The 23,233-nt window shown below is 42.6% G+C and overlaps 1 protein-coding gene across 1 annotated transcript in view; it reads left to right on the forward strand.

Moving 5' to 3' along the window:
- Positions 1-23,233, forward strand: part of kdr (kinase insert domain receptor (a type III receptor tyrosine kinase)) — a 117,453-nt gene that overhangs the window by 22,326 nt on the left and 71,894 nt on the right. Inside the window, exons 4-7 of the mRNA XM_070869976.1 lie at positions 6,116-6,240; positions 6,637-6,805; positions 13,804-13,943; positions 22,206-22,377. Coding sequence (XP_070726077.1) covers positions 6,116-6,240; positions 6,637-6,805; positions 13,804-13,943; positions 22,206-22,377 — 606 coding nt within the window. The remainder of the gene's footprint in view (positions 1-6,115; positions 6,241-6,636; positions 6,806-13,803; positions 13,944-22,205; positions 22,378-23,233) is intronic.

Genomic DNA, 23,233 nt, shown 5'->3' on the forward strand with positions numbered 1-23,233 from the left:
TGTAGGAGTAAGCCATTCGGCCCTTCGAGCCTGCACCACCATTCAATAAGATCATGACTGATCATCACTTTCGTACCCCTTTCCTGCTTTCTTTCCATACCCTTTGATCCCTTTAGCCGTAGCTCCCTCTTGAATATATCCAAAGAACTGGCATCAACAACTCTCTTCGGTAGAGAATTCCACAGGTAAACAACTCTCTCAGTGAAGAAGTTTCTCCTCATCTCGGTCCTCAATGGCTTACCCCTTATCCTTAGACTGTGTCCCCTGGTTCTCGACTTCCCCAACATTGGGAACATTCTTCCTGCATCTAACCTGTTCAGCCCCATCAGTATTTTATGTTTCTATGAGATCCCCTCTCATTCTTCTAAGCTCCAGTGAATACAGGCTCAGTCGATCCAGTCTCGCCTCATATGTCAGTCCTGCCATCCCGGGAATCAGTCTGGTGAACCTTCACTGCACTCCCTCAATAGCAAGAACATCCTTCCTCAGATTAGGAGACCAAAACTACACAATATTCCAGGTGAGGCCTCACCAAGGCCCTGTACAACTACAGTAAGACCTCCCTGCTCCTATACACAAATCCCCTACCTATGAAGGCCAACATACCATTTGCCTTCTTCACCGGCTACTGTACCTGCATGCCTGATGACTGATGTACCATGACACCCAGGTCTCGTTGCACCACCCCTTTTCCTAATCTGCCACCATTCAGATAATATTCTGCCCTCGCGTTTTTGCCACCAAAGTGGATAACCTCACATTTATCCACATTATATTGCATCTGCCATGCATTTGCCCACTCACCTAACCTGTCCAAGTCACCCTGCAGCCTCTAAGCATCCTCCTCACAGCTCACACTGCCACCCAGCTTAGTGTCATCTGCAAACTTGGAGATATTACACTCAATTCCTTCATCTAAATCATTGATGTATATTGTAAATAGCTGGGGTCTCAGCACTGAGCCCTGCGGCACCCCACTAGTTACTGCCTGCCATTCTGAAAAGGACCCATTTATCCCGACTCTCTGCTTCCTGTCAGCCAACCAGTTCTCTATCCACGTCAATACATTACCCCCAATACCATGTGCTTTGATTTTGCACACCAATCTCTTGTATGGGACCTTGTCAAAAGCCTTTTGAAAGTCCAAATACACCGCATCCACTGGTTCTCCCCTGTCCACTCTATTAGTTACATCCCCAAAAAATTCTAGATTTGGCAAACATGATTTCCCTTTCATAAATCCATGCTGACTTAGACCGATCCTGTCACTGCTTTCCAAATGCACTGCCATTTCATCTTTAATAATTGATTCCAACATTTTCCCCACAACTGATGTCAGGCTAACCAGTCTATAATTCCCCGTTTTCTCTCTCCCTCCTTTCTGAAAAAGTGGTGTTACATTAGCTACCCTCCAGTCCATAGGAACTGATCCAGAGTCAATAGACTGTTGGAAAATGATCACCAATATTTCTAGTGCCACTTCCTTAAGCACTCTGGGATGCAGACTATCAAACTCCTTCTCACTAGACCCTCTGTCCCCTAGTATTTCCAGAAGGTTATTTATGTCTTCTTTTGTGAAGACAGAGCCAAAGTATTTGTTCAATTGGTTTGCCATTTCTTTGTTCCCCATTATAAATTCACCTGATTGTGACTGCAAGGGACCTACGTTTGTCTTCACTAATCTTTTTCTCTTCACATATCTATAGAAGCTTTTGCAGTCAGTTTTTATGTTCCCAGCAAGCTTCCTCTCATACTCTATTTCCCCTTCCTAATTAAAGTTTCTGTTCTCCTCTACTGAATTCTAAATTTCTCCCAGTCCTCAGGTTTGCTGCTTTTTCTGCCAATTTATATGCCTCTTCCTTGGATTTAACACTATCCTTAATTTCCTTTGTTAGCCATGGTTGAGCCACCTTCCCCATTTTATTTTTACTTCAGACCAGGATGTACAATTGTTGACATTCATCCATGTGATCTTTAAATGTTTGCCATTGCCACTGTCAACCCTTTAGGTATCATTCGCCCTCTATTCTAGCCAGTTCACGTCTCATATCATCGAAGTTACCTTTTCCTAAGTTCAGGACCCTAGTCTCTGAATTTGTCTCTGTGTTACTCTCCATCTTAATAAAGAATTCTACCATATTATGGTCACTCTTTCCTAAGGGGCCTCACACAAGATTGCTAATTAGTCCTTTCTCAGTACATATCACCCAGTCTAGGATGGCCAGCACTCTAGTTGGTTCCTCGACATATTGGTCTAGAAAACCATTCCTAATACACTCCAGAAAATCCTCTTCCACCGTATTGCTACCAGTTTGATTAGCCCAATCTATATGTAGATTAAGGTCGCCCATGATAACTGCTGCATCCTTATTGCATGCATCCCTAATTTCTTGTTTGTTGCTGTCCCCAACCTCACTGCTACTGTTTGGTGGTCTGTTCACAACTCCTACTAATGTTTTCTGCCCTTTGGTATTCTGCAGCTCTACCCATGCAGATTCCACATCATCCAAGCTAATGTCCTTCCTTGCTATTGCGTTAATTTCCTCTTTAACCAGCAACACTACCCCACCTCCTTTTCTTTTCTGTCTATCCTTCCTGGATGTTGAATACCCCTGGCTGTTGAGTTCCCAGCCTTGGTCACCCTGGAGCCATGTCTCCGTAATACCAATTATATCATATTTGTTTATAGCTGCCTGCGCAATTAATTCGTCCACCTTGTTATGAATACTCCTCGCATTGAGGCACAGAGCCTTCAGGCATGTCTTTTTAACACACTTTGCCCTTTTAGAATTTTGCTGTAATGTGGCCCTTTTTCATTTTTGCCTTGGGTTTCTCGGCCCACTTTTACTTTTCATTTTTCTTTTGATTCTGCCCCCATTCTACTTCCCTCTGTCTCCCTGCACAGGTTCCCATCCCCCTGCCATATTAGTTTATACCCTCCCCAACAGCACTAGCAAACACTCCCCCGAGGACATTGGTTCCGGTCCTGCCCAGGTGCAGACCATCCGGTTTGTACTGGTCCCACCTCCCCCAGAACCGGCTCCAATGTCCCAAGAATTTGAATCCCTCCCTCTTGCACCATTCCTCAAGCCACGTTTTCATCTTAGCTATCCTGCAATTCCTACTCTGACTTACACGTGGCACTGGTAGCAATCCTGAGCTTACTATCTTTGAGGTCCTACTTTTTAAATTAACGCCTAGCTCCCTAAATTCAGCTTGTAGGACCTCATCCCGTTTTTTACCTATATTGTTGGTACTTATATGCACCACGACAACTGGCTGTTCACCCTCCCCCTCCAAAATGTCCTGCAGCCGCTCCGAGACATCCATGACCCTTGCACCAGGGAGGCATCATACCATCCCGGAGTCTCAATTGCGGCCACAAAAACGTCTCTCTATTCCCCTTACAATATAATCCCCTACCACTATAGCTCTCCCACTCTTATTCTTGCCCTCCCGTGCAGCAGAGCCACACACAGTGCCATGAACTTGGCTGCTGCTGCTCTCCCCTGATGAGTCATCCCCCTCAACAGTACCCAAGGTGGTGTATCTGTTTTGGAGGGGGATGACCGCAGGGAACCCCGGCACTACCTTTCTTCCACTGCTCTTCCTGATGGTCACCCATTCGCTATCTACCTGAGTAACCTTTAGCTGCAGTGTGACCAACTCACTAAACGTGCTATTCACGATATCCTCAGAATCGCGGATGCTCCAGAGTGAATCCATACTCAGCTCCAGTGCCGCAATGCGGTCTGTCAGGTGCTGCAGCAGGATACACTTCCCACACATGTAGTCGTCAGGGACACTGGAAGCGTCCCTGAGTTCCCACATAGCGCAGGAGAAGCATGACATGGGTCTGAGCTCACCTGCCATGACTTAACCCTTAAATTAACTTAATTTGGCAACAATGCCAAAGTTTACCTGCTAATAAAGGAAAAGAAAAGAAGAAAAACGACTTACCAAGCGCCAGCCAATCACTTACCCCCCTTGGCTGTGACTTCACCCTTCGATTTCTTTTTGCTTATTTTTTGCCTTCTCTCCCTGCACCAGCTGGCCTCCTCAATGACTCACTGCTGCTTCTCTGACTGTTGGGCCTTTATAGGCCTCCCTGGACTCCTGAGCCGCCTCCTCGACGACTCATCGCTGCTCCTCCGACTGTTGGGCCTTTATTGGCCTTCCCAGACTCCTGCACAACCTCCTCGATGACTCACCGCTGCTCCTCCGACTGTTGGGCCTTTATCGGCCTCCCCGGACTCCCGTGCCACCTCCTCGATGACTCACTGCTGCTCCTCCAACTGTTGGGCCTTTATAGGTCTCCCCGGACTCCCGTGCCACCTCCTCGATGACTCACTGCTGCTCCTCCAACTGTTGGGCCTTTATAGGTCTCCCCGGACTCTCGCACCGCCTCCTCGATGACTCACTGCTGCCCCTCCGACTGTTGGGCCTTTATAGGCCTCCCAGGACTCCCGCGCCGCCTCCTCAACGACTCACCTTCATATTGTCAGTCTCTGACTTTTCCCTTTCATTCCTCGACTTCTCATCCATTTCTGGGGATAGGCAGCCGACAAACATCCATTATAAGCTCACTGACTCCCTTAGCTACCTGGACTAACTTCCTCCCACCCATGTTCCTGTAAGGACTCTATTCCATTCTTCCAGTTTCTCCGTCTCTGTCATATCTGTTCTGATGATGCCACCTTCCATACTAATGCCTCTGCTATGTCTCCCTTTGTCCTCAACCGAGGATTCCACTCGACCTTGTCGTTCAATTTCCTGCATTTCTGCCCTCACCCCTTCCCCTCCCTCCCAGAACCATGATAGAGTTCCCCTTGTCCTCACTTTTCACCCCATCAGCCTCCATGTTCAACAGATCATCCTCTGCAATTCTGCCATATCCAGCATGATCCCACCACCAGACACATTTTTCCCTCTCCTCAACTTTCAGCATTCTGGAAGGACCATTCCCTCTGCAACACCCTGGTCCACTCCTCAATCACCCATAACACCCTTCCCCTTCCCACTGCACCTTCCTGTGTAAGTTCAGGAGATGCAACACCTGCCTTTTTACACCCTGCCTTCCCATTGTCCAAGCCCCCAAACAGTCCTGCCAGGTGAAAAAGTACTTCTTGCAATTTAGTATACTGTATTCGCTGCCCAAAATGTGGTCTCCTCTACATTGGGGAAACCAAACGCAGATTGGGTGACCGCTTTGTGGAACACTTCTGTTCAGTCCGAAAGTGTGACCCCGAACTTCCAGTCACCTGTCATTTTAATTCTCTGCTCCACTCCCACTTTGATCTCTCCATCCTCGGCCTCTTACACTGTTCCAACGAAGTTCAATGTAAGCTCGAGGAACAGCATCTCATGTTTCAATTAGGTATTTTACAGCCTTCTGGACTCAACATCGAGTTCAACAATTTCAGATCATAACCTCTGCCCCTATTTTTTCTGATGCCAGCTGTTGCTGATTCTGCCAGTCCCATTTACACCTCTTCTAGACCCATCTTTTGTTTCTTTACTGGTCCCATTACCATCTCCTTTTGCGTTGTACAATCATACCTTTTGTCATTTAATCTCTCCTGCCTTCCACCCTATCACAGAACTCCCCTTTTCTTCTTTACTCCCCTCCCAACTTTCCCTGCCCCTGCACTTGCTTAAAATCTGTTAAATTTTGAATTTTATCCAGTTCTGACAAAAGGTTATCAACCGGAAATGTTAACTCTGTTTCTCTGTCCACAGATGCCTGACCTGCTGAGTATTTCCAGCATTTTCTGTTTTTATTTCAGATTTCCAGCATTCGCAGTATTTTGCTTTTGTAAAAGAAAAATACACCTGGCACCTAACCATTTAGTCTTGGTACCGTGAAGTCAACTGGTGAGGTGCCAGGTATATTTTTCTCTTTATTCTTATCGCCACCAGAAACCATTGCCGTTGTTTCAAGAGAATAGTCCAATGAAGCCAATGTCTTAAAGGACTTTGCAAGTATATGGCTCCAAGGATTTAATCAATGTCACCAACATATGTTGATATCCCAAGATATGCTTCAGAAGCATCTGCAGGTTAAAACAGATCACCCCATCTTTGTAGCTAAACAGATGTGTTATTTACATTTTAGATGATCAAATTCCCTTTGTGAATTTCCACCCTGATATACCAGAAGCTCTATACATAACTGAAACCAAGACGCTGGTCATTCCATGCAAGGTTTCCATACCGGATCTTAATGTGACCCTACATGCGGTAAATATAATTGCTTATCTATGTTACTGCATCATATAACTTGCCCATTTTATATTGATATAGTTTGCATTATAACTGCCACACTATTCAAGTTATAAATGTACATATATGTCTAATATAATGTTGTAAGTAGACCTTCTCTACGTGATCACTTTCAAGATAATTTTATTTTTTTATGTTTGCAAGCATTTTTAAATACTGGAGACCTCTCCGAAATGGGAAGGATCTTAATCCTCTGTTAAACCATCACTTTAGTCTATTGTAAAGTAGTATACTATAAAGCATATTTTATAATGTATAATAATCATAATATGTAATCTTAACAATAGTTGTTAATAGTATTTTAATATTACATTTTTTAGTCCGCTAAGTAATCCATGTTTAATGTTTGAACAGAAATATCCGGAAAAATACATTGTTCCTGATGGAATGACAACTTTCTGGGACAATCAGAAAGGTTTCACTATTTTGAGTCAGAAGATCAGAGATGCAGGACTGGTCCAGTGTGAGACAACAGTAAATGGAAGAATCTATCATTCCAATATTTATGTAGTGGTAGTTTTAGGTAAGGAGCATTTTGTACATTTAAATTGAAAAGGCTAAAGTTTAAATTTCATATTTAACTTTCAGTACAGAACAATTGTTTGATTTTGAAAAATGCATGCAGTGGGGTGATGTCAGTGCCGAGTGGATATTATGCGGGTGGGACATGTGCTGTGCCTGCCCGAAGGTGTTTTCATAGGACCCCTACCATTTTTTGGCCAGACCTCATATACTTTATTTCACGCGAGTTGCCAGTGTGAAATGCATTCCCTATAGGCGACTCATCGATCTGGTGGTGGGATATTCAGCAGGGTGACTGCTTTTCAAATGCCTGAAGCAACACTTTTAAAGGGGAGAGGTTGGAAGCATCGGGAATGATATGAAGAAACCAGTTTTGAGCCGTGGGCAAAATTATTGCAGCAAGGGCATTATTGGTGGAAGTCTTTAAGCCTCAAAACTCATAAGAATCTATCATAAAAAAATTATGCCAAGCCAGCATTCAGATTCCCTTGACTGCAGCTGAGGATCCCTTTAATGTGGCCATATTTGGCGGGCGGGAGCAGGCATTGGTGGTAATCTGTCGAGCAGAGACAAAAAAATGGCTTTGGGGGTCAGAACTATGTCATTTGACCCTGCCAGTTTCTGGAGAAAGCTTCTGCCTTTTAGATTAAGATTCATCCGAAAATAAGCACAGGCGCGAACCAATCTTCAACCAGTTACACTATTTTGGTCCTGCAACAGCCCTATTTTGATGTGCAAATGGTGCAGTAGGTGCATGAAAATCGCCCCAGCTTTTTACTGCACAATTTCTACTCAAGAGGTTATGATTACAGTATAACTGAGAGCACAGTTCAGTGACTTGGGGAAACATTCTAATGCATAGTCGAAAAGATTCCCTGCTGAAAATAATATGGATGTTTATCAGTCTATAACATAAAACATCTGTACCGTGGCCCATATGTATCTCACTTTAAAAGTACTACAGTGCAATCTGTGTACTGAGATAATAGTTAATCGGAGTTTGCTAGTTTATACTGCTTCTCACAGTGGGGTTGCTCTGCTGGCTGATAACCCTGAGCACAGCTACAGACAGTAGGATGTCACTTCATGCTTATTGCCTGCTGGGATTGAGGTTCAGGTTGGGGGATCGTTTATACTACTGTGTCTCCAGTTTTGTCAACAGGAAATCTAGCTCTCCTCCAGTAAATGATTTGATTGCTTTTACACAGCCAATTCATTGTAGAATTTAGTCCACTTCAAATTCAGCTGACATGAGATTGATACTGTAATTGGTTGAGGCTGCACCCTTAGAAGTTTGTCTTTTTTCTGAGTTATTTCATTTGTTTACATCATGTTTCTTCATGTCATAGATAGCCACCTGATTGGTAAAATTAGAATGCCAAAATCACTCTGTAACCTGTTGGGAGGAGGCGCATGAACTTAGCTCACCCTTTGATTTTCTTTCATTTTCTTTGGATAAGGTCTCGATCTTAGCCCTGCATCGAAATATGATGGCATGTCTGGCAGTGGGAATTCACCATCTGAGTAATCTCAGTGATTGACTCCCTGAGGGCCTTCAGCCTGTTGCGATGTGCAGGGTTTCTGCACCGCATCACAAATCTGTGTAGAGCAAAAAGCACACCACTGAAACCAGAGAGATTTAAGCACAATTTCAATCAGTGGGTTCAAATAATGCCCCAGTACTCAAAAAAATGGGAAATCAGGACGTATTAAAAAATATTAACTGAAGCGGGGACCAGGTCACCATTTAAGGATAAATTAGATAAGTAATTGAAGGAATGGGGGATAAAGAAATATGGGAACGTAAGAACATAAGGAATAGGAGCAGGAGTAAGCCATTTGGCCCATTTAGCCTGCTCCGCCATTCAATAAGATCATGGCTGATCTGATTATGGACTCAGCTCCACTTCCCTGCCCGCTCCCCATAACCCTTTACTCCCTTATCGCTCAAAAATCTGTCTATCTCCACTTTAAATATATTAAATAATCCAGCCGCCATAGATCTCTGGAGCAGAGAATGCCATAGATTTACAACCCTCAGAGAAGAAATTTTTCCTCATTTTAGTTTTAAATGGGCGGCCCCTTATTCTAAGACTATGTCCCCTAGTTTTAGTTTCCCCTATGAGTGGAAATATCCTCTCTGCATCCACCTTGTTGAGCCCCCCCATTATCTTATAAGTTTCAATAAGTGCACCTCTCATTCTTCTGAACTCCATTGTGTATAGGCCCAACCTACTCAACCTATCCTCATAAGTCAACCCCCTCTTCTCCGGAATCAACCTAGTGAACCTTCTCTGAACAGCCTCCAATGCAAGTATATCCTTCCTTAAATACGGAGACCAAAAATGTACGCAGTACTCCAGGTGTGGCCTCACCAATACCCTGTACAATTTTAGCAGGACTTCTCTGCTTTTATACTCTATCCCCCTTGCAATAAAGGCCAACATTCCATTTGCCTTCGTGATTACTTGTTGTACCTGGAACTGACTGGGCACCTGCTCATGTGGAAAATAAATACCAACACAGAGTGATTGGACCAAACAACCATGTTGTCATTTCTGTGTAATTCTGTGTCAGGACCTCGATGGAAATCCAAGTGCAAAATTATATTTACATCTTTGATTATGACTCATATGACTTATGTTTACAGTTTGTTTTTAACAGTTGCAGTTTGTGTTAAAATATCTGTGATGTTGATGAGAGTCAAAACCTCAGTTATTGTTTAAGCCCTGAAATAAATTAGACATATTAAAACATACAAAGCCCCTCAGAGAACATAAGAACATAAGAGCATAAGAAATAGGAGCAGGCATAGGCCATACGGTCCCTTGAGCCTGCTTCGCCATTTGATACGATCATGGCTGATCCGATCATGGACTCAGGTCCACTTCCCTGCCCGCTCCCCATAACCCCTTATCCCCTTATCGGTTAAGAAACTGTCTATCTCTATCTTAAATTTATTCAATAACCCAGCTTCTACAGCTCTCTGAGGCAGCGAATTCCACACTTACAACCCTCTGAGAGAAGAAATTCCTCCTCATCTCAGTTTTAAATGGACGGTCCCTTATTCAAAGATTATGCCCTCTAGTTCTAGTCTCCCCTATCTGTGGAAACATCCTCTCTGCATCCACCTTGTCAAGTCCCCTCATAAGCTTATACGTTTCAATAAGATAACCTCCCATTCTTCTGAATTCGACAGAGTAGAGACCCAACTTACTCAACCTTTCCTCATGAGTCAACCCCCTCATTTCCAGAATCAACCTAGTGAACCTTCTCTGAACTGCCTCCAAAACAAGTATATCATTTCTTAAATATGGAAACCAAAACTGTACGCAGTATTCCTGATGTGGCCTCACCAATACCCTGTATAACTGTAGCAAGACTTCCTTGCTTTTATACTCCATCCCCTTTCCAATAAAGGCCAAGGATCCATTGGCCTCCCTGACCACTTGCTGTATCTGCATACTAACCTTTTGTATTTCATGCACAAGTAACCTCAGGTCCCGCTGTACTGCAGCACTTTGCAATTTTTCTCCATTTAAATAATAAGTTGCTCTTTGATTTTTTTCTGCCAAAGTGCATAACCTCACACTTTCCAACATTATACTCCATCTGCCAAATTTTTGGCCACTCACTTAGCCTGCCTATGTACTTTTGAAGATATTTTGTGTCTTCCTCACACATTGCTTTTCCTCCCATCTTTGTATCATCAGAAAACTTGGCTATGTTACACTCGGTCCTGTCTTCCAAGTCATTAATATAGATTGTAAATAGTTGGGGTCCCAGCACTGATCCCTGCGGCACCCCACTAGTTACTGATTGCCAACCCGAGAATGAACCATTTATCCCGACTCTCTGTTTTCTGTTAGTTAGCCAATCCTATATCCATGCTTATATATTTCCCCCAACCCCATGAACTTTTATCTTATGCAGTAACATTTTATGTGGCACCTTGTCAAATGCCTTGTGGCAGTCCAAATACACCACATTCACTGGTTCCCCTTTATCCACCCAGTTCGTTACCTCCTCAAAAAATTCCACAAATTTGTCAAACATGACTTCCCTTTCATAAATCCATGCTGACTCTGCCTGACTGAATTATGTTTTTCCAAATGTCCTGCTACTAATAATGGACTCCAACATTTTCCCAACCACAGATGTTAGGCTAACTGGTCTATAATTTCCTGCTTTTTGTCTGCCTCCTTTTTTAAATTCGGGGCGTTTTCCAATTTGCTGGGACCTCCCCGGAATCCAGGGAATTTTGATGAATTACAACCAATGCATCCACTATCCCTGCCGCTACTTCTCTTAAGATCCTAGGATGCAAGCCATCTGGTCCAAGAGATTTATCCACCTTTATTCCCATTATCTTACTGAGTACCACTTCCTTAGTGATTGTGATTGTCTTAAGTTCCTCTCTCCCTATAGCCCCTTGACTATCCACTGTTGGATATTGTTAGTGTCCTCTACCATAAAGACTGATACAAAATATTTGTTTAGAGTTTCTGCCATCTCCATGTTCCCCATTACTAATTCCCCAGTCTTGTCCTCTAAGGGACCACCATTTACTTTAGCCACTCTTTTCCTTTTTATATACATATAGAAAGTCTTGCTATCTGTTTTTATATTTCGTGCTAGTTTACTTTCAAAGTCTACCTTCCCTTTCTTAATCATTTTTTCGTCATTCTTTGCTGGCTTTTAAAAGCTTCCCAATCTTCTGTCCTCCCACTTGTTTTGGCCATTTTGTATGCCCTTTTTTTTAATTGGATACCTTCCTTTGTGGAATATATTTTTCTTGAGAGTTGTGAAATATCTCCTTAAATGTACACCACTGTTCATCAACTGTCCTACACTTTAATCTATTTTCCCAGTCCACTTTAGCCAACTCTGCCCTCATACCTTTGTAGTCTCCTTTATTTAAGCTCCTTTATTCATGCTGGTTTGAGATCCAACTTTTTCACCCTCCATCTGAATTTGAAATTCAACCATGCTATGATCACTCATTCCAAGGGGATAATTTATCAGGAGATTGTTCATTAATCCTGTCTCATTACACAGGACCAGATCTAGGATAGCCAGCCCCCTGGTTGGTTGCGTTACATACTGCTCAAGTAACCCATCCCTTATGCACTCTATGAACTCTTCCTCAAGGCTACCCTGACCAATTTGATTTGCCCAATCAATATGGAGGTTAAAATCACCCATGATTATTGCTGTTCCCTTTTTACTAGCTCCCACTATTTCCTGGTTTATACTCCGACCAACAGAGGTGCTACTGTTAGGGGGCCTATAGACTACGCCCATCAGTGAGTTTTTCCCCTTATTATTCCTTATCTCCACCCAAACTGTTTCAACATCCTGATCATTTGAGCCAATATCATTTCTCACTATTGCAGTGATTCCATCCTTTATCAACAGAGTTCCCAGTCCTGGTCACCTTGCAAACACGTCCCTGTAATGGCAATCAGATCATACCCATTTTTATCTATTAGAGACATACATTTGAAATACAGTTTAATGGAGGACGCTTTAAAAAAAAAATCTACTGACCTCATATGGTTTTAGAAGGGCTGTGTTCTTTATTAGATACTTGTACGATACTCAAAAATAAACAAGTACCGAGTTCTTTGTTATAGTAGACCATATTGATTAAAATCTTGTACTCCAAGCTAGCCAAAAGAAAATATATTGGCCCAAAAATTGCGGCCTCTCTGGGTACATACGATGTGCACACATACCTGAAGAGGTTTCGAAAGTACCGGTTCTTGGCACGTGATGTGTATGCGCCGAGAGCCAGCATTTGCAATCTATCAAAATGTCTTTTAACAGAGCGCATGCATCCCTGGAAGAAGAACATTTGTGGGGCAGAGATTGGGCTATTTGCCCACTTCGTGCCCAGTGAATGTCCTTCAAACTCTTATGCCTGGTAAAAGCAGGCGTGCGGCCTACTTTTACCAGCATAAGTGTTTTAAAACATAGAAAAATTAAATGTTATCACCAATTTTTATATTAAAATTCCTGTCCATTAAGGTATGTTTTTTTGTAACCCTGTTAAAACGTATTTTAAAATTTTTTTAAAAATTCTAAACATTTAATTAAATTCAATTTGAATTAATTTTAAATATTTGAGTTGTTTTTTAAAATTTCTTGTGTTGTACTTCTGTGTTTTTGGGGGTATTCTCATGATAGTAATGGGAGCTCGTACAAACAGAGCTCTCATTATTATCAATGAGAATATTATATTGTGATTGGTGGTCTCGGCCCACGTGATCCCAGGTTGCGCTTACGTTCCTGGGATGGGTGTGCCTATAGGGTTATGCATCTAGGCCTCGGACCATAAGTATACGTTCCTCTGGGACCACAAGGTAATTTCAGATAAAGTTTTTCGGTTGGAGGCGTTTGCCCGCAGGAAGTCTCCGACCGCAATTTTCGGGCCATTATTTTTCAGTCAAACACTCTGCTTGCTAGTTGGAGCAGTGTCAACTCAAAACAAACAAACTCTTGTCGCCACATGATACAGAGCTCCATGGTGAAACCTGGTAGCTATAATAATGGGGCAAAGGAGCATTTTGGTGTGCTGCCAAAAGTCAGAACTCCAGGAACAAAACTCGGAAAGCTCATAAATGGAAACACAGAAGACGGCATGTGTCACAAAAAATACACAATTTTAGGTCTATCACAACATCAGGGATTTCGATGGTATTTGCTAATACAGGGAGATTTTCTCCCCACTTCATGTAGTGAAATTGTAAATGTGTTCTTTATAAACAGATTTAAATTTTGATATACTTAGTGCACAATGCAAAACATCCCCACAATTTGTAATATTATCTGCATCCCTCAATACACTTCTCATGACTAGTAACATATTTCTATTATTATTGTGCCATTGTGCATTGGATAATTGTGTTATTTATCCTTTCACTTCAGCCCCAAAATGGTAGCTCTCAAACATCAACCAAACTACACCACCTTTAGACTTTATTTTCCTTCCTGCAGGAACCAAGATTCATGAGCTTACATTGAACCCTCCGTCCCCAGTGGAGTTGGCAGTAGGAGAACGCTTGATACTCAACTGCACTGCCAGAACTGAGGTCAATGTACTGCTGAACTTTGATTGGAACCATCCTGGAGTGAAGGTATCACATATGAAGACCTTGAGGCTTTGCTTAGTTGGGAAAAGTAAATGTAAATATTTTTATGGGACAAATCCTACAGAACTAAAAGGTCCTGGGTTCAATGTCTAATACTCCAAGCATGAGTTTAGTGTCTTCAATAGAGAAGGGGAGTGAAGATGAGAAAATTGGGTTGAAGGAAGTAATCTCATGGTAGTCACAAGTTTACACTATTATTTTATGTGAAGGTGTTTAACAGGAAAATGTAAAATAGCAAATCAAATACAAGTATTGAATGAAATAAGATTGTCAGTGAATCCTTGTTGTGCTCCATACACATGGAGGTGAAAAACTCCGAAAACTCTTAATGGATTTGTGTTATATGGATAGATATAGACTGAGATGATCAAATACTCCATGGGACATTTACCTTTGCTGTTGGGTAAGGTGACACCAATATTGTCTAAGAAGGGCAGCAGGCCAGAATTGAACAGTAGAATTATGAAGGGCCAGAGTTTGATGAAAAACTAAGTGTCTGAACAAAGCACGCCATTATTAATGCGCAAATTGGCCAGAAACATTTGGTGAGGAAGAGATATCCCATGAATTGCGAATTGCCACAAAAAGTTGCTAGCCGATTTGCACAGCTCTGCTGAAAATGGCTTAACCATCCAAGATTTTCATGAAGTTGCTGCAATTGCACATTAATTGCTCATTAAACCCGCCACAGAAAGTTAAGTCTAGTAATTAATGGCACAAGCAGCTTTTTAACGATGTGATAATTGTTAATGACTACCATTCAACCTCTCTTGTCCAGAAAGTAAACAGTAATAAGTGTGGAGTCATATTTCTTCAAGTTGTAAATTGTTTTGGGAGATTTAAAAAAATGTCAACTTTTAAATTAATATTTTAAAATCTAACTTCCAGTCTCTTTTTTTTTCTCTCTCTCTTATCCAACCTCTCTTTCCCTTTCTTTATTTCTCTTTCTATACCTGATTTAACATTGAATTCACACACTTTAATTCACCCTGCTTCTCAGTCCTCTGTTTATTTCTTAATCCTTTAATCTCATTGGTTAAAGAGATACCCTGTTTGTCTCATTGTTCACCAAAGTCCACAGATGCCCTGTTGCCCTTGCTGCGTTGTTATCAGCTCACATTTCCAGAAACTTTGTTGGCAAAAATGTTTAAAACTTGAATGTGCAATTGAAAGTCAAACTAATGCGGAATGTCACGAGATGCCCCAATCCAGCAACATCTGGCCCCTTTTGAAGATGAAAAATATTATCGGCTTTATGGGCTTTTCCCTAAGGAAGCTAAATGAGTCCAAGAGGGTAGGGTAGATTCCTCATGGTCTTTGGAATTAATGTGCTTGATAGAGTAATAAACAATTTCTCATTCCATGTTTTCCTGGTGGTCATTTTAACTTTGAGCAATGGAGTAAAATGGATGATAGCGAATTGACTGCCCATTATACACCTCGTCCAATTTTTCCTTCCATTGATTTCAATGAAAAGGAAAATCAGTCGGGGTGAATAGTGGGAGGCTAATTCAATATCACACATTTTACACCATTGCCCAAAGTTAACATTTCACTTCTTATATTTCTATGAGATGGGTTAATACACAGATATGTCCACATCAGTAACATTCCTTCATTAATTAACCTGGAGGTGAGTTTGACCAGTACAGGAAAGAACCCCTGTGTCCTCTTCCTGAACTGTATTTCCTCTTTTCCAACAGACAATTATACTGCCTGGCCTCCAAGAGAAAAACTTAGTTGAAATATTAGTTGAGATTTCAAGTTGGGAGTGCTATCCTCTACAACTAGCAGGATATGACTAGGGTATAACAATCTTCTCACTATCAGCAATATTTCATTGAATTAATGTTGAATTTCTGTGCACAGCCCAAAAGTCAGGCCTCATTATAAAGCTTTGCTTTGTTCTCAATATAGGAAAAAAGAACTTGCATTTATATAGCTTTATGACAGATTCTCAGGATGCCCAAAAAACTTCACATACAATGAATTACTTTTGAAGTGGAATCACTGTTATTATGTACGCAATGTGACAGTCAATTTAAGCACAACCAAGTTCCACAAACAGCAAGTGAGATAAATGACAAAAAAAAACTGTTTTTGTGGAGGGAGGAATCTTGGCCTGGACACCAGAAGAATGCCCTACTCTTTTTCAGGTGATCTTTAACAATCATTTTAACAAGTTTGAAAAATTAGCACTAGGCGCTAATCATTTCAAACTTTAAAAAAATTTGCTGTTTGCGCTCTAAGAAGGAAGTGGAGTGCTAAATCAAGCGCTCCACTTCCTTCCTAGAGCACAATTGACAGTAGCGCTGCACACTGGACCATATAGTGCTGTTGCATTGAAAGGCTCCTTCCCTCCCTTAAAGGGAAGGGCCATCGCTGCAGGCTCTGCAAAGGAAAAACAATTTACCTTCTCCACGACGGCAGCCGTGATCCCACGGGATCAGCCCGGCACTCAACCAGAGTGCCAGAATGATCGTCGTGGGCAGAAACCTGTGAAAAAAGCTGCAAGAGAGAAGGTAAGTTTATTTTTACTTACCTTGACCACCTCTGCGGACGATGCCTGCATCTGCACACATTCAGAGGCTGAACTCCAGGACATAGTTGACGTATTTACTGAGGCGTACGAAACATCCATAAGACAAAGGTCTTCCACCAGCCTGTCCTCACCGCACAGCACTGCCCCCTAGTCATCAAAATCCATGGTGCGGCCCTGGACAACGTGGACTATTTCGCATACCACGGGAGCCTCTTATCAACAAAAGCAGACATTGATGAAGAGATTCAACACCGCCTCCAGTGCGCCAGTGCAGCCTTCGGCCATCTGAGGAAACGAGTGTTCGAAGACCAGACCCTCAAATCTACCACCAAGCTCATGGTCTACAGGGCTGTAGTAATACCCACCCTCCTGTATGGCTCAGAGACATGGACCATGTACAGTAGACACCTCAAGTCACTGGAGAAATACCACCAACGATGCCTCCGCAAGATCCTACAAATCCCCTGGGAGGACAGACGCACCAACATTAGCGTCCTTGACCAGGTCAACATCCCCAGCATTGAAGCACTGACCACATTTGATCATCTCCTTTGGGCAGGCTACATTGTTCACATGCCAGACACGAGACTCCCAAAGCAAGCGCTCTACTCGCAACTCCTTCATGGCAAACGAGTCAAAGGTGGGCAGAGGAAACGTTACAAGGACACCCTCAAAGCCTCCCTGATAAAGTGCAACATCCCCACTGACACCTGGGAGTCCCTGGCCAAAGACCACCCTAAGTGGAAGAAGTGCATCCGGGAGGGCTCTGAGTGACTTGAGTCTCATCGCCGAGTATATGCACAAAACAAGCGCAGGCAGCGGAAAGAATGTGCGGCAAACCAGTCCCACCCTCCTTTTCCCTCAACGACTGCCTGTCCCACCTGTGGCAGGGACTGTGGCTTTCGTATTGGACTGTTCAGCCACCTAAGGACTCATTCTAAGAATGGAAGCAAGTCTTCCTCGATTCCGAGGGAGTGCCTATGATGATGATATGATGAGAGCACAATTGACAGTAGCGCTGCATACTGGGCTGTGTAGCGCTGTTGCATTGAAAGGCTCCTTCTCTCCCTTAAAGGGAAGGGCCGTCAATGCAGGCTCTGCAAAGGATAAACAACTTACCTTCTCCACGGCAACAGCCGTGATCCCAAGGGATCAGCCCAGCACTCAACCAGAGTGCCGAACTGATCATTGCATGCAGAAACCTGTGAAAAAAGCTACAAGAGAGAAGGTAAGTTTTTTTTTTCCTTACCTTGGTCACCTCGTCTTTAAGCATCATCCCGAAGTGGTCGGCTGCCCGATGCATGCCTCCTGCAGCAGTCTGTGTTTTCGTCCAGCTCTGCTGCAGGGGGTGGAACACAATTTTGGGTCTGCGGCACTACCGCGGCATCGAAACATAGAAAATAGGTGCAGGAGTAGGCCATTCGGCCCTTCGAGCCCGCACCACCATTCAATATGATCATGGCTGATCATGCAACTTCAGTACCCCATTCCTGCTTTCTCTCCATACCCCTTGATCCCCCTAGCTGTAAGGGCCACATCTAACTCCCTTTTGAATATATCTAATGAACTGGTCTCAACAACTTTCTGTGGTAGAGAATTCCACATGCTCACAACTCTCTGAGTGAAGAAGTTTCTCCTCATCTCGGTTCTAAATGGCTTACCGCTTATCCTTAGACTGTGAACCCTGGTTGTGGACCTCCCCAACATTGGGAACATTCTTCCTGCATCTAACCTGTCCAATCCCGTCAGAATTTTATATGTTTCTCTGAGAACCCTTCTCATTCTGCTAAATTCCATTGAATATAAGCCTAGTCGATCCAGTCTTTCTTCATATGTCAGTCCTGTCATCCCGGGAATCAGTCTGGTGAACCTTCGCTGTACTCCCTCAATAGCAAGAATGTCCTTCCTCAGATTAGGAGACCAAAACTGTACACAATATTCAAGGTGTGGCATCACCAAGGCCCTGTACAACTGCAGTAAGACCTCCCTGCTCCTATACTCATATCCTCTCGCAATGAAGGCCAACATGCCATTTGCCTTCTTCACCGCCTGCTGTACCTGTATGCCAACTTTCAATTGCTGTACCATGACACCCAGGTCTCGATGCACCTCCCCTTTCACTAATCTATCACCATTCAGATAATAATCTGCCTTCCTGTTATTACTATCAAAGTGGATAACCCCACATTTATCTACATTATACCGCATCTGCCATTTATTTGCCCATTCACCTAACCTGTCCAAGTCACCCTGCAGCCTCTTAGCATCCTCCTCACAGCTCACACTGCCACCCAGCTTAGTGTCATCTGCAAACTTGGAGATCTTACATTTAATTAATTTGTCTAAATCATTAATGTATATTGTAAATAGCTGGGGTCCCAGCACTGAACCTTGCGGTACCCCACTAGTCACTGCCTGCCATTCTGAAAAGGACCCGTTTATTCCTGCTCTTTGTTTCCTGACTGCCAACCAGTTCTCTATCCATGTCAGTACATTACCCCCAATACCATGTGCTTTAATTTTGCACACTAATCTCTTGTGTGGGACCTTGTCAAAAGCATTTTGAAAGTCTAAATACACCACATCCACTGGCTCCCCCTTGTCCACTCTACTAGTTACATTCTCAAAAAATTCTAGAAGATTTGTCAAGCATGATTTCCCTTTCATAAATCCATGCTGACTTGGACCGATCCTGTCACTGTTTTTCAAATGCGCTGCTATTACACCTTTAATAATTGATTCCAACATTTTCCCCACCACTGATGTCAGGCTGACCAGTCTATAATTCCCTGTTTTCTCTCTCCCTCCTTTTTTAAAAAGTGGGGTTACATTAGCTACTGTCAAGTCCATAGAAACTGATCCAGAGTCTATAGAATATTGAAAAATGACCACAAATGTATCCACTATATCTAGGGCCACTTTCTCAAGTACCCTGGGAATTTATCGGCCTTCAATCCCATCAAGTTTCCTAACACAGTTTACTGACTAATAAGGATTTCCTTTAGTTCCTCCTTCTCGCTCGACCCTCGGTCCCCTAGTATTTCCGGAAGATTATTTGTGTCTTCCTTAATGAAGACAGAACCAAAGTATTTGTTCAATTGGACTGCCATTTCTTTGTTTCCCATTATAAATTCACCTGATTCTGACCGTAAGGGACCTACATTTGTCTTCAGTAATTTTTTTCTCTTCAGGTATCTGTAGAAGCTTTTGCAGTCAGTTTTTATGTTCCCGGCAAGCTTACTCCCGATTCTATTTTCCTCCTCCAAATTAAATCCTTTGACCTCCTCTGCTGAATTCTAAATGTCTCCCAGTCCTCAGGTTTGCTGCTTTTTTTGGCCAATTTATATGTCTCCTCCTTGGATTTAACACTATCCCTAATTTCCCTTGTAAGCTACGGTTGAACCACCTTCCCCATTTTATTTTTACACCAGACAGGGATGTACAATTGTTGAAGTTCCCATCCATGTGATCCTGAAATGTCTGCCATTGCCTATCCACCGTCAATCGTTTAAGTATCATTCGCCAGTTTATCCTAGCCAAATCATGTCTCATACCGTCGAAGTTACCTTTCTTTAAGTTCAGGACTCTAGTCTCTGAATTAACTGTGTCACTCACCATCTTAATGAAGAATTCTACCATATTATGATCACTCTTCCCCAAGGGGCTTCGCACAACAAGATTGCTAATTAATCCTCTCTCATTACACAACACCCAGTCTAGGATGGCCAACTCTCTAGTTGGTTCCTCGACATATTGGTCTAGAAAAACATCCTTTATACACTCCAGGAAATCCTCCTCTACCTTATTGCTACCAGTTTGTTTCACCCAATCTATATGTAGGTTAAAGTCACCCATGATAACTGCTGTACCTTTATTGCACGCATCCCTAATTTCCTGTTTGTTGCCACCCCTTACAGTCAGAATCAGGTGAATTTAAAATGGGAAACAAAGAAATGGCAGTCCAATTGAACAAATACTTTGGTTCTGTCTTCATTAAGGAAGACACAAATAACCTTCCGGAAATACTAGGGGACCGAGGGTCTAGCGAGAAGGAGGAACTAAAGGAAATCCTTATTAGTCAGTAAACTGTGTTTGGTGGTCTGTACACAACTCCCACTAGCGTTTTCTGCCCTTTGCTTTTCCGCAGCTCTACCCATACAGATTCCACCTCATCCACTCTAATATCCTTCCTTACTATTGCGTTAGTCTCCTCTTTAACCAGCAACACTACCCACCTCCTTTTCCTTTCAGTCTATCTTTCCTGAATATTGAATACCCTTAGATTATTGAGTTCCCAGCCTTGGTCACCCTTGAGACATGTATCCGCTATCCCAATTACATCATAGAAACATAGAAAATAGGTGCAGGAGTAGGCCATTCGGCCCTTCGAACCTGCACCGCCATTCAATAAGATCACGGCTGATCATTCACCTCAGTACCCCTTTCCTGCTTTCTCTCCCTACCCACTGATCCCGTTAGCCGTAAGGACCATATCTAACTCCCTCTTGAATATATCTAATGAACTTGCATCAACAACTCCCTGTGGTAGAGAATTCCACAGGTTAGCAACTCTCTGAGTAAAGAAGTCTCTCCTCATCTCAGCCCTAAATGGCTAACCCCTTATCCTTAGACTGTGACTCCTGGTTCTGGACTTCCCCAACATCGGGAACATTCTTCCTGCATCTAACCTGTCCAGTCCCGTCAGAATTTTATATGTTTCTATGAGATCTCCTCTCATTCTTCTAAACTCCAGTGAATACAGGCCCAGTCAATCCAGTCTAGCCTCATATGTCAGTCCTGCCCTCCCGGGAATCAGTCTGGTGAACCTTCGCTGCACTCCCTCAATAGCAAGAATGTCCTTCCTCAGACTAGGCGATCATATCCATTAACACCTATCTGCACAGTTAATTAATCCATCTTATTACGAATGCACCTTGCATTGAGACACAGAGCCTTCAGGCTTGTTTTTTTAACACTCTTTGTCCTTTTAGAATTATGTTGTAATTTAGCCCTTTTTGATTTTTGCCTTTGATTTCTCAGCCCTCCACTTTTACTTTTCTCCTTTATACCTTTTGCTTCTGACCCCATTTTACTTCCCTCTGTCTCCCTGCATAGGTTCCCATCCCCCTGCCCTATTAGTTTAAATCCTCCCCAATAGCACTAGCAAACATTCCCCCTAGGACATCGGTTCCGGTCCTGCCCACATGCAGATCGTTCAGTTTGTACTGGTCCCACCTCCCCCAGAACTGGTTCCAATGTCCCAGGAATTTGAATCCCTCCCTCTTGCACCATTCCTCAAGCCCCGTATTCATCTTAACTATCCTGCTATTTCTACTCTGACTAGCACGTGGCACTGGTAACAATCCTGAGATTACTACCTTTGAGATCCTACTTTTTAATTTAAATCCTAGCTCCCTAACTTCAGCTTGTACGACCTCATCCCGATTTTTACCTATATCATTGATGTCACGGTGCACATGTGATGTCACGATCTCTAGGCGAAGAAAATTGGGGCACAACGCTGTAGCAACGCCGCAAAACTCCCACCGAATATGGCGGAAGTAGTTGATCTTGCCGCGCCCAGTCGCAAAACCATTTGCACCTCATTACTGTCCCCTGATGGTGGCTACGGGAGGCGCAAATGAACCTGTTATCTCCCCCATTGTATTGGGTCTTTTACAAATGTTAACTCTTGTTAATTACAGCATAATCCACACTTATTCTTCAAAACAATGAAACAAGACTTACTCAATGAGCTGGAGATCTCAAGCATTCTGATTATTGATAATGTGACAAAAAGAGCTGAAGGGAGATATTTCTGCATTGCTTCCAGTGGAGCCATGACAAAGGAGAACAGTACTGATGTCATCATCCATGGTGAGATCTTCTGTATGACGTGTTGTAAAATACATGAACACAACTCAGGAGGGATTCTTGTAAAACATTTTTCAAGCACACCATTGTTAACAATTAGAAGAAAAGAAATTCATTGTTGACCATCACTGGCAAATGTAGTGCTGAACTGAAAGTTTCTACATCGAATCAACTAGCCAGTGGAAGTGTTCAGAACACATTTGTCATTTCAAAATTTAAATTGTTTACTTGTTAAAAGGAATAGCCTGGATTTATCAACTGACAACTTAAGTTCAGTCCTAATCCACAATAATGTGGATAAACATTTTTTATTCTAAGGTCCATGGCAAGTGCATCTTAATTTTATGAGTAAAATGGATACTTTTTGTTTTACGTGAATCTCTGAGTTCCTCCAATATATTTTGCAAGAATCATTCACTATGATACAAGTAGATTCACTTATTCACTTTTATTACATAAACCATCATTACTGATAATATCATCATCCAAACATTTTCAATTTTTTTGTGCTCAGAATGTTGAGGGATGTTAGTGCTCAGAAATGGAACTCTTCCCAATTTCAGTTACCCAATTATCAATATCAAGCATGCTCAGGTCAGCTATAGCATAGACAGATTAAAGTAAATCTCCCACGACTCTGCCCTACTGCTGAATAGCACTTCCTATATGTAACTCCTGCACCTAAAATGAGATTAGATGGGACCCTCACTTACCAAAATCTACAATCTCTGATGTTATATATGATGCTTATTAACCCCTCTCATACAGGATCCATAAAAACAATTTCTGGAAAAATATCATCTTCACTCCCCTGAAGGCTTGGCTGGTTAAGGAAATGACTTTAGGCTATAAAGACTAG

Source organism: Pristiophorus japonicus, chromosome 2 (assembly GCF_044704955.1).
Source record: "Pristiophorus japonicus isolate sPriJap1 chromosome 2, sPriJap1.hap1, whole genome shotgun sequence".
Lineage (NCBI taxonomy): Eukaryota > Metazoa > Chordata > Chondrichthyes > Pristiophoridae > Pristiophorus > Pristiophorus japonicus.